The sequence below is a fragment of the Myzus persicae genome, unplaced genomic scaffold (genome assembly GCF_001856785.1).
Source record: "Myzus persicae strain clone G006 unplaced genomic scaffold, MPER_G0061.0, whole genome shotgun sequence".
Taxonomy (NCBI): Eukaryota; Metazoa; Arthropoda; class Insecta; order Hemiptera; family Aphididae; genus Myzus; species Myzus persicae.
Window position 1 is genome coordinate 565,547 of NW_019100504.1, and position 14,716 is coordinate 580,262.

At 25.8% G+C, this 14,716-nt stretch overlaps 1 protein-coding gene across 1 annotated transcript; it reads left to right on the forward strand.

Annotated features, from left to right (window-relative positions):
• Positions 1-291: 291 nt before the first annotated feature.
• Positions 292-10,711, forward strand: LOC111028606 (structural maintenance of chromosomes protein 3-like). Its single transcript, XM_022307330.1, has 26 exons — positions 292-901; positions 2,577-2,652; positions 2,862-2,900; positions 2,962-3,101; positions 3,176-3,334; positions 3,404-3,515; positions 3,597-3,778; positions 3,860-4,105; positions 4,187-4,308; positions 4,400-4,507; positions 4,631-4,736; positions 5,009-5,112; positions 5,229-5,328; positions 5,402-5,565; positions 5,817-5,958; positions 6,032-6,190; positions 6,294-6,505; positions 6,688-6,850; positions 7,356-7,541; positions 7,603-7,746; positions 8,213-8,428; positions 8,509-8,645; positions 8,721-8,907; positions 9,484-9,666; positions 9,818-9,958; positions 10,626-10,711. The coding sequence occupies exons 1-26, from the start codon at positions 887-889 to the stop codon at positions 10,695-10,697; spliced, it is 3,615 nt and encodes a 1,204-aa protein (XP_022163022.1). The 5' UTR covers positions 292-886; the 3' UTR covers positions 10,698-10,711.
• The last annotated feature ends 4,005 nt before the right edge of the window (positions 10,712-14,716 follow it).

Sequence of the window (14,716 nt, forward strand, 5' to 3'; positions counted from 1 at the left end):
AAATAAATAATGTAAAAATAAATCATTACTATTCTAATGTATTGGTACGAACAAAGTAATTAGTAGACATAAATAAACGATAACATTTCATAAAGTACATAAATTTGAAATTGTGGCACAGGCCAGATAAAAAAAGTACGCGGGCGGAGGCGGGCCGCCAGTAAAGTTGCCCATCCCTGCTCTTACAGTTTACGAACAATTATTGTGTACAAACGATATAATATATTGTATATACCTACCCTGCAGTCACCCTATATCAGCATGACGTGTTTATTATTATTATTATTATTTTTTTGTAATTCAATCAATACACTCAAAAGCCGTGCCATATACTACGATTCTGACATTTCGTTCGAGATTGAACCTCCATCGCGATTATTCGTAATACATTGGTAAATAGGTTACGCCGTCTTTCCAATTCCTACGTTCGTATTCGGAAATCGCGAAAAAATGAAACATTTTTTGTAACATCAAATTGCCGTTTTGCCAAGTAGAATCGGACGAGCGAGATACATGGACAATATTTCGTAGTAGGCAGTAATGCGGCAGCAATAGACATAATAGTATAAATAAATATATCTAAATGCCGACGAAGCTTGCAAAGTCGAGGTTGGGGACACACAACGCTTGTGACAATTGTCGTTTTTGCTTGGAGGTTCAATACCCCATCTCCTCCACTACTACACCGCGTCATTTTTATCACTAGTAATAGTAATAGATCTACAAGGGACCCATCTTGATTTTTGTTTACGTGATTATGGTTCATTATTATTATTATTAATTTTTTAAATAAAATAAACGCGAAGTGAACATATTATGTTTTTTTCGGGAACCGAGGTAGCCAAAAAGAACTAAACGTTTCACAGTTTCGCATTAATATCAAACAATGCATATCAAACAGGTCAGTGCACGTTACAATAATGTTAATTTGTTTATTCACGCGTACTACATACAATTGCGTTTACACTTATTTCATTGGATTTTTTTATACTCCGAGCAATCGATTCGGTGGAAACTTGAAACGCAATTCGTTTGCATTAGATGTTGTTGTTACTTAAGTCTTGTATTCGAACATTTTGAATAAAAAAAATAACACAATGTAATACAAATACATGGTGTTGTATTATAATATGTTTCAACTCGGTCTTAACATAAGGTGCATTGTAGAACAATATCTATTTAAATTTGGTGTACATTTAAGATCGAAGTGTACACAAATTTTGATTGTGCATCGAAAAGTTGTTTTCCATTTGAAATCTATCAAACATACGATATTAACGTATTTTAATCGGGCAACACTATCATTTTATTTTAATTTGCATTATCATCTACCATTTCTTTAATGCACATGCTATAAAAACTGTCGGAAGTGTTGAATTTTGTTACATTGTGAAGTTTGTTATTACATTAATACCTACGACGTATTAGGTTCAATATTTTTAATGTGTTGTATTTATGACGGGCAACGATTATTGAACATACATAATCACTGTGAAAAATAGTGGTATTTTGAGTATAGGATTATTATATAGTTGCGTCACAATAATCTAAATTTTTTTGGTATCTCTTGATGTTGTATATAATGTTTAACTTATAAATATATAAGCAAAATTAATTTTTATCCCCTTTAACTTTTGGACAGTTTGAATCAGACTCAACTTTTAAAACTCAACTTTAAAGTCTTTCACAGTCTTTATTTCATAAGTGTTGCCTCCTATGAACTGTCTATAAGATTAATTAGTAAACTTGTTCATGTTTAAGCTTGGCCTTAGCTTTATTAATATTTTATAAACAAATATATGCACCAATAACATTTGAAATAAATGTCAAAGGTTGACTGTTTTGAATTCCAAAATATTAATCAATTGTAATTAATCAAAATGTTGGGAGCAGTTGTTTTTAATATTTGGAATTGTTACAGACATTCTGTTCTCGAATTTCTCAAATAATAGAAGGGAAAAGAATTAAGTAACATTTTAGTAATCCCACAAAACTAATATAAAAAAAAAAACATTTTTCTAAGTGCTTCGGTTATAGATAAAATTAAAGTTTGGTGATAGCTTCAGTATAAAAAACCAAGTTTCATATTCAACTGGGTGTTTTTATCTATGTTATATTTTATCCCTTTATGTATCAAAAAGTTTGAGATAACTGTTTGTCATTTTGAGTTTAGGTATTATTGTAACATTACTAACCCATTAAATTTAATGAACAATTTAAAAGTAGGTAGGTATAATTTGTAATGTTAAATAGTAAATACATTTGATTAAATTAGATTTGATAATGTTTTGGTTTTGCCAAATGAAATTAATTACTTAACTTATAAGATAGCTTTTCACATTTATACATTTTTAGTATAACTCAAATAATATGATACATAGGTAATATAGATTATTTATTGTTAGAAGGTGCTTACCTATTTATATTTATTATTTACACTTAACCTTTTACAATTTTATTTTATTAAGTAGTGAAATAAGTAGTTAATATGTATTTTAACATACTAATATTTAAAAGTATTTCTTATATTTATAGTATTGTATTATAATATATAATTATTTAATTATACATTTTAGGTTATAATACATGGTTTTAAAAGCTATAGGGAGCAAACTGTAGTTGAACCATTTGACAAGAGACATAATGTTGTTGGTATGTACATGGCATGCATTATTATTTTTGAATATGTTTTTATGATTAATTATTTCATTAAAGCTAAAACAAGTGTATAATCTTAAACAAAATTAATCATTTTTTTTTTTTTTGATAATAATTTGTCTACAATTCATCTAATATTTTCTCATATATTAAGTTAATAATTTTTACTTTTTGAAGAATAAATACCTTTTCTTATTTTTTAGTTGGCCGTAATGGATCTGGAAAAAGCAATTTCTTTTATGGTAAATTATTTGCCTAAAACTGATAACTAGATTATTATTTAATATATTTTGTTAATTTTAGCTATACAATTCGTGCTTAGCGATGAGTTTTCACATCTTCGTCCTGAGCAAAGACAAGCATTACTTCATGAAGGCACCGGTCCCAGAGTTGTTACAGCTTATGTAGAAATTATCTTTGATAATACTGATAATCGTTTACCAGTATGTTGAAAATGTTCTTATTTTATTGTAATAAGGTTTACATATTATACTTATTATTGTCTTATCTATTTTAGATTGAAAAGGAAGAAGTTATTTTAAGACGAGTTATTGGAGCAAAAAAAGATCAGTACTTTTTAAATAAGAAAATGGTCCCTAGATCAGACGTCACTAATTTATTAGAGTCTGCTGGATTTTCTCACTCAAATCCATATTATATTGTCAAACAAGGAAAGGTATCATCACTATAATTTGTATACTGAAATTAAATATAGTATTAGTAACTCTCCTAACATTTATGGCAGATAAACCAAATGGCTACAGCGCCAGATTCTCACAGATTAAAGCTTTTGAGAGAAGTTGCTGGTACCAGAGTTTACGATGAACGTAAAGAAGAATCAATTGACATATTAAAAGGTAATATAAATTTATCTCAGGAGTATAATATCTTAATTCATAGATAATTATTCTCTAATAATTTAATAAATTACATTTTAGATACTCAAACTAAACTGGAAAAAATTGTTGAGTTTATTAAAACAATTGAAGAACGATTACAAACTCTCGAAGAAGAAAAAGAAGAATTGAAAGAGTATCAAGTTTGGGATAAAAAAAGAAGGACATTGGAATTTTGTATTCATGATCGTGAATTGAAAGACACTAAAAGAAAGTTGGAAGAAGTAATTATTAAATTTTGATGTTATATTATCATTATGAAAGATTTAAAATTTAAATTAAAAAAAAATATATTGTTTGTTTAGTTGGATGGCAAAATAAATAATTTTGATGAAGAACAAAAGCGACTTGCTTCGAAAGTTAAAGAAGCTACTGATCAAGCAAAGAAAGCAGCCAAACATTTACGTGACGCTAAACGTGAAGTACATGCTGCAAAAGAAGAAAAAGAAACTTTAAGTTTAGAACAACAAGAGTTAATTAAACAAAAAACAAAATTAGATTTTACCATAAAAGATTTAACGGATGAAGTAGATGGAGATAATAATTCAAAAGTAAGATTTAAAAAAAAAGATGGAATATAAAATGTTAAATATTTTTCTGTAAATGTATAATTATTGTTCTGTATGTTTTAGGAAAGGGCAGAAAAAGAATTGAAAAAACTTCAAGATACTATTAAAGCTAAAGAGTCAGAACTTCAAGAGTTAAAACCAAAGTATGAAGCTCAAAAGAAGAAAGAAGAAGATTGTACTCGGGAGTAAGATGATTATAATTTTTAATATCCTCTTAAATTAAAATTTCACATCAATGATAATTGATATATTATAAACATAATTACTTAATTTTAGACTTGCTTTAAAAGAACAAAAAAGAAAAGAACTTTATGCTAAACAAGGAAGAGGAAGTCAATTTACATCAAAAGAAGATCGTGATAAATGGATTCAAAAAGAACTTAAGTAATAAAATGTTGTAAACATTCAAGTTTATTTTGAAAGTTAAAAATTTTAAGATTCGACACTCTTTCTGTTTGAATTTTTTTTAAAAATTTTAAAACCTTTCTATTTTAATTTTACCCATAGGTCTTTAAATAAACAAATAAAAGACAAGAATGAACATAAAGACAAATTAACTGATGATTTAAAAAGAGATGGGGAACGGCAGCGTGAATTAGAACATCAAATTCAGGTATTTTGAGACTTAATTGTCATTTAATATTGATACTTGAACTTCATTATAATACTTCAATTGATATAGAAAATTTCTTTTGGAGGCAATTTATTTTGCAACTATTTTTTTAAATGTTTAAAACACAATCTTTGTAACATGGAGTATATGTTTATTACAATACTTAAATAGTTTTAATAAGTTTTTAAAAAATATTTTTAATCACACCAACAGTACCATATTATAAATGTCATCTTGAACTTTTAGACTAACTATATCTTAATGTTATTTAGATGAACTCCATTGAATTAGAAAAACAAAGAGTTGCTATTGATGAATATAATAAAAAATATTATGAACTGAAAAAAGCAAAAGACCAACATCAAAGTCAGAGAAAGTAAGTTTAACCGTACAAAAATTTAACATATTCGTGTCAAGTTCATGAGAAAAATAGTATCCTGTTGGAATTAATTTAAGTATAGAAATTATTTATTAAAATTAATTTGTGATTAGTGAGTTGTGGCGTAAAGAAAATACTATTCAGCATAGTTTGTCATCACTGAAAGAAGAGTTGGCCAAGTCTGATCAAGCACTCCGCAGTATGGCTGGAAAAGTAATTTTATAGTTTTTTAAATATAGAGCAATGTGTACAAAAATGTACAAACTCATTTATAATTTTTTTATAGGCTATTTTAAATGGAAGAGATAGCGTGCGTAAGGTATTAGATGTATTTAAAGAAAAAGGCGGAGCTCACCTTGATCTTGCTACACAATATTATGGACAAGTAATTGAAAATTTTGGATGCGATCAGAGTATTCAAACTGCAGTAGAAGTCACTGCAGGTGGAAGGTGATTAAAAAATTTCACTTTTTTCGTTGTCAAATCAATTTTATGCTATATTTATAAGGCATCTTTATAAATTTTCAATATGTTATAGATGTTTATATTTTATCTTTATGTATATTTCCCATGTAAGAATGGTTTAAAATTTTAAAAAAATGTCTAGGCACGCCCCTAGTTTTAATGAATAAATACAATTTTCTTTAGATTAGGGTATAAATTTTATTTAGTTATTTAGCATAAACAAATCTTGTTTTTAGGATGTTTTTCCATATTGTGGAATCTGATAGAATTGGTACACAAATTTTGAAAGAAATTAATAATCAAAATTTACCTGGTGAAGTTACATTCATGCCGTTAAATAGATTGACTGTACGAGATATAAGATATCCACAATCCAAGGTTAATAAACATACATTGATAATTCATCTTTTTTTAAAGAAAGCAAATACAATTTTGGTTTAAAATTTTCTAGGATGCACTTCCAATGGTCAGTAAGCTTAAATATGAACCTCACTTGGATAAAGCCATGCGTTTTATATTTGGTAAAACATTAATTTGTCGAAATCTAGAAATTGCTACTACAATATCTAAGCAAAGTATGCTTGATTGTATTACAATTGATGGCGATCAGGTGAATACATTTTATATGTGCTAATGTGTAAACAATTTAAGTTAATTTTATTTAAACATAATTATAAGCATGTTTCTCTAATCATTTTTTTCTTTGTGTAAAGGTTTCTTCTAGCGGAACATTAACAGGAGGATATTTTAAAAATATGCGTTCAAAGTTGGAAATTCAAAAACAACGAAATGATTCAATGAGCCAAATAAAAGAAGCTGAAGAAGTACTTTCTGTTTTAAAGACACAATTGAATGAAGTTGAGGTCAATGTCAATGTAGTTATGTCTGACATGCAAAAAACTGAAACGAAAAATAGTAAATCTAAGTATGTATTTAATTATTAGTATAAATATATTTCTGTATTCAGTTAAGAAAATTGATTCAGTTGTTTAGATATCAATATTTTTTATTCTTGGCATTTTTGTAAATCCTTTAAGTAATTAAAAATACATACATTTTATTGAGCTAAGTTATAACATTGACTTATTTATGGAATATATTTTTCAGAGGTAATTTTGACAAATTGAAAGGAGACATAAGACTTATGAAGGAAGAACTTGTTGGGATTGAAAGATACCGAGCTACCAAGGAAAGGTTGTTAATACAAGCGGCATCAAATTTAGAAGCCATGCAGACCACCCGTAGTGGTTTAGAATCTGAACTTCATCAGGTACTCATTTTGTTTTTAGATATTATTTAGTTAACAATGATATGGTAAATTAGATAACATTATTCTTGGTTTTATTTTCCTTATCTATTTTATGAAATTGAATTCATTAATTTTTTTAAGGGTATCGAATATCTATAGTTCAACTATATACCATTAAAAATAATATATTTTTTCAGTTTATTCAGTATATAGTTATGAATACCGTAGATTTATTAATTCTATTTTATTCCCTTATGCTACAATTTTGCAACCATATAAACTTTTCTGTGAAATATTTGTACATTTGTATAGTATGGAATGAATATGGCTTTAAAAATAAATGAGAACAACAATTGTTATTAATTAATATATGTAGAAATAAAATTAAATCATTGTTTTTAGTATAGATTTTAATTTAATTGTATATTATTAAATGTTTAATGTTTAGTTATTTAATATATAATGATGAATAAGCAAAATTAAACAAATTATAAATGCAATAATTTTAATTGTTTTAATCTATAAGGAACTTATGGCTCAACTTTCTGTTACTGATCAAAGAGAAATGGATAAATTAAATGATGATATTCGTTCACTTACAATGGAAAATAAAACTGCCTTTTCTACTCGTATGAAATTGGAAGCAGACAAAAATAAACTTGAAAACTTGTTAACAAACAATTTGATTCGTCGTAGAGATGAGCTCATGCAGGTTTGTTAAGGAATATTTTTTTAATTTATAATTTTTATTAATAACCTGTAATTTTTTAAAGGCATTGCAAGAAATATCTGTTGAAGAACGTAAACGGACATTGGAAAATAACAAAATGGAAGTACAGACCGTTAAAAAAAAATTAGAGGCATTAAATGCTGATATCAAAATCGATGATAAAAGAGTACAAGAAGCTGTTAAAAAGGTAATGTGGATTTTAGTAGAGCTTAATTGTAACAAAGCGTTTTAAAATAATGTTTTTTCTGAAGATAATATCTATTCGAGTTGCATAAGAAATCTAAATATCTAATGAATTACTATTGAACTAATCCCCTTGAACATGATAGTAATCTATGATTTGATGATCTTTCTGTTTGAATTAAGTGAGACATCCAATGTATTCAACTATTCTATTTTATATACATCCAGGAGCTTGGGTATCAATGATGTTATAGAAATTTCAATGAAATCACCTAAACTATATTTATGGTTAACTTTCCAAACAGCTTAAACTATCCAAATAATTTATAATTTCTTATCTATTTTGTATAACTGCCATATCTGGATCTGATTTTGTAACATACTTTATGTATCTGGGTACCTGCTGTCTGCCTGTTGAATACTAAATAAATACTATTGTTGATAAACTAATGTTACCTGTTATAATCTAGCAAAAAATGTGTCAAGAAGAATTAGAGAAGTGGAAAATATTAGAAAAGGAAGCTCAAGAAAAATTAGACAATGAGTCCAAAGACTTAACTAAAGTATCAACAAAGCAAAATATGTTAAGGCAAAAATTGGATGAATGCCAATCCAAAATTAGTGACCTAGGAGCTCTTCCTAATACTGAACTCATTACTAAATATATGTCTTATTCGTCTAAAAACGTAAGTATAATTATATTATATTACATTATGCTTTTAATGCTTTTGTAGGTAACCGCATATTTTTATATTTTTTTTTTCAGTTGTTCAAAGAACTTGAAAAAGCTAACAGTAATATTAAACGCTATGGTCATGTTAACAAGAAAGCTTTAGACCAATTTATTAGTTTTTCGGAACAAAAAGAAAAATTGGTATCCAGAAAACAAGAACTTGACCGCGGGTAATTATTAATTTATTAATTAAAATATATAATCTTCAACAGTAGATAAAGTTTTATAACTTTTTTTTTTATTAGACATCAAAAAATTGAAGAACTAATGAATGTATTGGAACAAAGAAAATGTGATGCTATCCTTTTTACATTTAAACAAGTATCAATGTACTTTACCCAAGTATTTAGCAAACTTGTACCCGGTGGATTTGCTCAATTAGTAATGAAATCAGCTGGAGGAGAAGAGTCTGCTACACCTATTGTTGGCGATGTAAGAATTTTAAATATATAATAACATTTACTGTATACTTGTTTATTGTACATGTTACTGTGAATGTCCTCAATTAATGAATGCTGATAGTTACCAATGTATGGTGAGATATACCATAATAATTTGGCGAGTTGTTTTGTGTACTATGCTGCATGTAAGCATTCATTTGTAAACTTTATACTAACAAATTATTGAGATTTTCGTGAGAAAAGCTTCCACTTCTAATTTTAATATTAGTGGACAAGAGGGTAGTCAGAGGTGAAATTTAAAAATTAATTATTCTGCAAAAATGTATAGTTCTAAAAATATTGACTATTTGTACAATTCAAAATGACAAGAAGTTGGTCTTGTTGCAATAAATAAAATGACTAAAACTTAATCTAATTAATAATATTATTTTCATTTTTTTTTTTAAATAATAACTTTTATTCAAACAAATATCAATAAATTTATTTAATAATTCTTCTTCATTATTCTCCATACTTTGGTCATTCACAGTAACATTTAATATGCATGCATTTATTTTTGTATATAATAGATAATATATAACAAAGTGTCATATGTTTTCATATTTAGGAGGATAATATTGATAACTATTCAGGAGTAATGATTAAAGTGTCGTTTGCTGGCCAAGGAAGTGAGATGCGTGAAATGAATCAATTATCTGGTGGTCAAAAATCATTAGTAGCCCTTGGATTGATATTTGCTATTCAAAAATGTGATCCTGCTCCATTTTATCTTTTTGATGAAATTGATCAGGTACCCTATGTTTATAAGTAGAACAATAACTTAAATTTATTTGTTTAATACTATATTGATGTGATAGTTTTAAATTTGATAAATAATATTAGTTATAACTTAAAAATGTATAATTAATATATAATATCTACTAATGAGTATATTGTTTTAGGCACTTGATCCTCAACATAGGAAAGCCGTTGCTGACATGATACATGAAATGTCTGATCATGCCCAATTCATAACAACCACATTCAGACCGGAATTATTATTCAATGCTCATAAGTTCTACGGAGTTAAATTTCGTAATAAGGTACGATAATAGCTGTATTTCAACAAAATAACCAATGTATAAAACGAAATATCTAAATTAAAATCCTGTTTAAAAAGAGTATATTAATAAAAATGATATTTTTTAAATTAGATAATTGTTATAACTATATTAATGAAAAAAAGAAATAGACACTTTTTGTAATTGCAGTACATGATACATTGACACATTAGTTTACATTAATACTCTTTTTAAACTGTTTTTGTCCTATACAATTATTAATTCATTTTGTACTATGTATTCATGTGTTTGAAAAAAAATTGTTCATAACATAAATATTTTATCATTATTTTTATTATTTATTTGAACTGACTATATCTATTCAAATATTTTATATTTTTTAACTGGCTACACTAACTAAAAATAATTATTAGTTTATGAAACCTTTGAATACAACATTTTATTATTATTTTTTTTTTTTGTCATGCTATTAAATGTTTTAAAAATGAACAATTTATCTAATTAAAATATAAAAATAATTTTTTTTTAATATTCTCTTTTAAACAGACTTAAAAATATTTTTTACTTAGACATTTTGACTTTGGATATTTTAACTTGGATATTTTGTCCTAGATTCGACTATAACAATAATAATATTAACATTTGTTGTTCTGTTATCATCTAAATTTAAAAAAAAAAAACATTCTAGGTGAGTCATGTGGAATGTGTCACCAGAGATGTTGCATATGATTTTGTTGAAGATGACACAACTCATGGATAATCATTTGGATTATGAATGTTTGAATATTTGATATCAGACTGTATATAGCTATTAAGTTTAAATATTCAATAAGTAAGCAGAATTATACTTGGCTTTATATTTAACCATTACTTTCCTATCAATGAGATCACAAATAAGGTGACTCTATTCTGTAAAACCATTTTTCTTCAATACTTTAATTAACTCATATTTATATATGTGTATGTATGTATATTTATGTATTGCTATATATGTTTATATATACATATACATACATGAATATTTATTCATTATATATGATATGAAGTATGATATTTATTTATATAATTAAATATATTTAAGATACAATAAGTTATTTTTAAAAGTAAAATTTATAAGTGTATACTTAAAAAAATAGAGATAAGTTTATTTAGTATTTTTAACTATCAATATTTACATTCCACAATACATACTAATTAATTTCATTTCTCAAGTGATTTATACTTAAATATCTGTTTTTGTATATTGTAAAAGATACCTTTTCACCAAAAATTAGTTTATAAATATGTTTAATTAAACACTTAAATTTTTAATTAAAAAAAAATAAGTATAATGTACTATTATAAACATTTTTTTGACTTATTTGATTATATTTAATCACCATGTTGAACATTTGAATGTATATCTGGGGGAAGGCCGATATTATAAACTTAACGTAACTATTAATAAATATATTAATTTGAATGTTGAACAAATATTTGCGTGAGATTTATTTAACTACATTAAGAAAATAACTAGAAAGAAACATTTGAGTTTAAACATTTATTACCTGTAGATATGCCTACTATTTTAATATAGTAGAGTATACTATAGTAACAGTTAATTATTTGTGTTGTTAAATAAATATAGTTTTAAAATGATTTTACTTTGACATTGCGCATAATGATTGACAAAAAATGTAATGACTTTTTTTCGACTAATATTATAAATATCGGCCAAGCACTATTTATACCAACTATTTTACATTTATATAAGTATTATGTTTTTTTATATCAACAATAAGTATTGATTAAATGTATTTACTTTTTACTTCATTGTTTAACACATATAGGAAACTATGAAGTAAAAAGTTTCAAAAATTCTTTTTATTACCTTATTTAATAATTATAATAGACTTTTGTTAATATAATTCATCCCTGACTAATTTATACAATTGTCATGAAATGTTTTATATTTTATTGATTATCTTACTAATATAAATGAGTTGATGTATTATATTTTATTTAGATGATCTGACTCTGTTTAAAACATAAAACCAATAATATTTAATTTACTTGACAGGTTATGTGAATAGTTTTTGTTTTTACAATGTTTTCAAATAAATGATAGTAAAATAATATGTAAACACATAGTTAGACAATTTTTTAAAGGTGACAGTGATATTTGTTAGTATGAAACTTATTATTTACTACTATACTATTTATAGTATGAAACTATATACTTTAAAAAACAAAAAAATGAACAAACGAAATAATAAAATACTAAATTCTTGTTGTGTAGTTTTGTTGTAAGAATTATAGATATCTGTTTGACTGGACAATTTTTTTTCCGCGATCTTAAAGTTATTATCTCACATGTTGTTAAAATTCTGTGCGAGGTCCTTGCGTCCCTATACTGCTACCTCAAATATCAAATATTTTAAATATTAGCACGGCATCACGCTGTTGTGTCCCTAGGAAAATCAGATAACACACCCATTCTTATAATTTAATAATACGTTATAGTGAATGCATATAGTGTTTGTTACAATGTTCTTTGTATACCTAGGTGGATATAATAGTTTTTCTAAATTATTATCCCCTTTAGTTACTATTAAATGTTAGCATTATGATTGTTCAAAGTCGACAACCATATCTTAGGATAGCTATCAAGTTCAGTTTTTTTAAACAATATTATTCAAATATTATTTTAAAATAATGCCAAGATATGTAGCAAAAACAAAAATGTCAACATTGAAAATATTAAACACAGATAATTTATAAATTTAATTAGAAACCTCCACACCGCAAACCACCCAAAAGCAGATGAAACTTCATAAGTGTTTGTTTATCATATTGATGGTGTAACATTTGTAACGTAACAATATTATAGACTGTAAAATAGTTTTGGTTAATTCAAACATTATCGACATCATAAAAATGGATGAAACATATATAGTTATGGTAGGTATACATATTATATAATAATTATTAATAATTTTATATAATCAAATATATAATAATTAAAAATTATATGAAGGTACATCGCACCAATACCAAAAAAATAACAATTTTTATAGATGCTGAAGTGACAGGACTTTTCTTTTTAGGAGCTACTCTAGATTGTATACTGAATGACAATAGACTGTCCGAAATAAAATGACCATAATTTGCTGCTAATATGACTCCCAATAAAGAAATATTAAAAAAGCCAAGTTTTTGCCAGGTTTAATTTCAATATTATATACTTTATTTAGGAACATTTTATATGCAAATAAATACATTTGGCCATCAGCCTTGTCGTTGTATTATTCGTAGTAGTAGTAACTAGCATAACAATATTTCAAGTCCCGGTTATTGTTTGCTTCCGTTTTTAATAATAATTAATAAATAACAATACTAAATAGTTAATATGATATTATGCATTTTTTTGACACAACTTTCCACGTGAAGATTTAAAAAAAAAATGAGGGTCTCTACAACATTATAAACTAACATAATATGGGCTATAGCCTATAGATATCCATTAATTAATGTGTGAATTGTATTGCCAAATAAAAATAATATGGGTAGGTATTAACATATTGAATAATATGACAAGTGTCAAGTAGATAAATAGCCTATAGACACATTATTGGTACCTATGTGAAGCAAAATTAATAATAATTAATCAAAGTTATATTTTTCTGAGTTAGGCATAGTAAATTAATAATGATATATAATTAAAAAGTATATCAACCTCAACATTTGCAACTTACACAAAAAATACTCTCCATAATATTATATTATTATTTAGTTTTTGTGGTTTATGTACGACAATCCTTGTTTTTTTTTTTTGTTGAGCATCAATAATAATATATTGTGGGTTTCTAATATTATAGCTCTCTCTGGATACGTCGGGCCCACAAACTCAGGCATTAGGTAGTCATAAAAATATGCTTGTAATATTGGAAACTTATTATTATTGTTCTATAAATTATTTGTCAAAAAGGATTGTTTCAGTTTTTATTCTTTTAAGAGTCAACATAGCATATACACAACAATTTTTTTGTGTAATTTTCATTTGTACTTAAACTTGATAACAGTTGGTACTTATGTTTTTCAACTTCCAATATTCCCTTATTGATTTGTAGAATTAAAATCATTCTTAAAATGTAATCTGGCATTTTTGTCAATTTAAAATAATATCCAAGTTTCAAGTAAGTACCCACTAATAAATATTCAATACGCTTTAATAAGTTACAATAAAATAACTGAAACCCGCTCTCTTGGTTTTAACTTGTAATTTCGTCCAAATTTGAACTTAAAATGTGTATAAAAAGACTGTTTATATATTTTTTAGTAACAGAATTAACTACTTACGAGGTACCTTATTTTCAATTATGAATCTTAAGCTGTAATAATTTTTATAAATCTTAGGCATAAAAAGAAAATATTTTATGAATTTATAGCTCAACAAATTTGGAAATTTGAACTTCAGACACTCCATAAAAATTTTTGTCGATTTAGGTTCAACTATTTTTTAATTTCTACTAACAACAACTTTTGAAAAACCTTATAACTATTACATTTTCCAGGTTTTTTGATTGAGTTAAAATTCTGTGGAACTTTTATACATCTAGGTATTTTTTTTAGAGTAACACCATAAACAAAAATCAATTTTAAAATATCTTGCTAGAAAATTCTCATCTTTCCATAATTTTTTTTTCCTGATACTTTTGAAAACTACTGAGAATTTTGTTCTCCCAAATGCACCAACTTGATTCACTTCTCTCCATTAAATATACCTACTGAAGTTGAAAT

Coding starts and splice junctions, on each gene's coding strand:
- LOC111028606 (XM_022307330.1), top strand. Junction 5,566..5,816: donor GAAGTCACTGCAGGTGGAAG/GTGATTAAAAAA, acceptor TCTTGTTTTTAG/GATGTTTTTCCATATTGTGG. Junction 6,506..6,687: donor ACGAAAAATAGTAAATCTAA/GTATGTATTTAA, acceptor TATATTTTTCAG/AGGTAATTTTGACAAATTGA.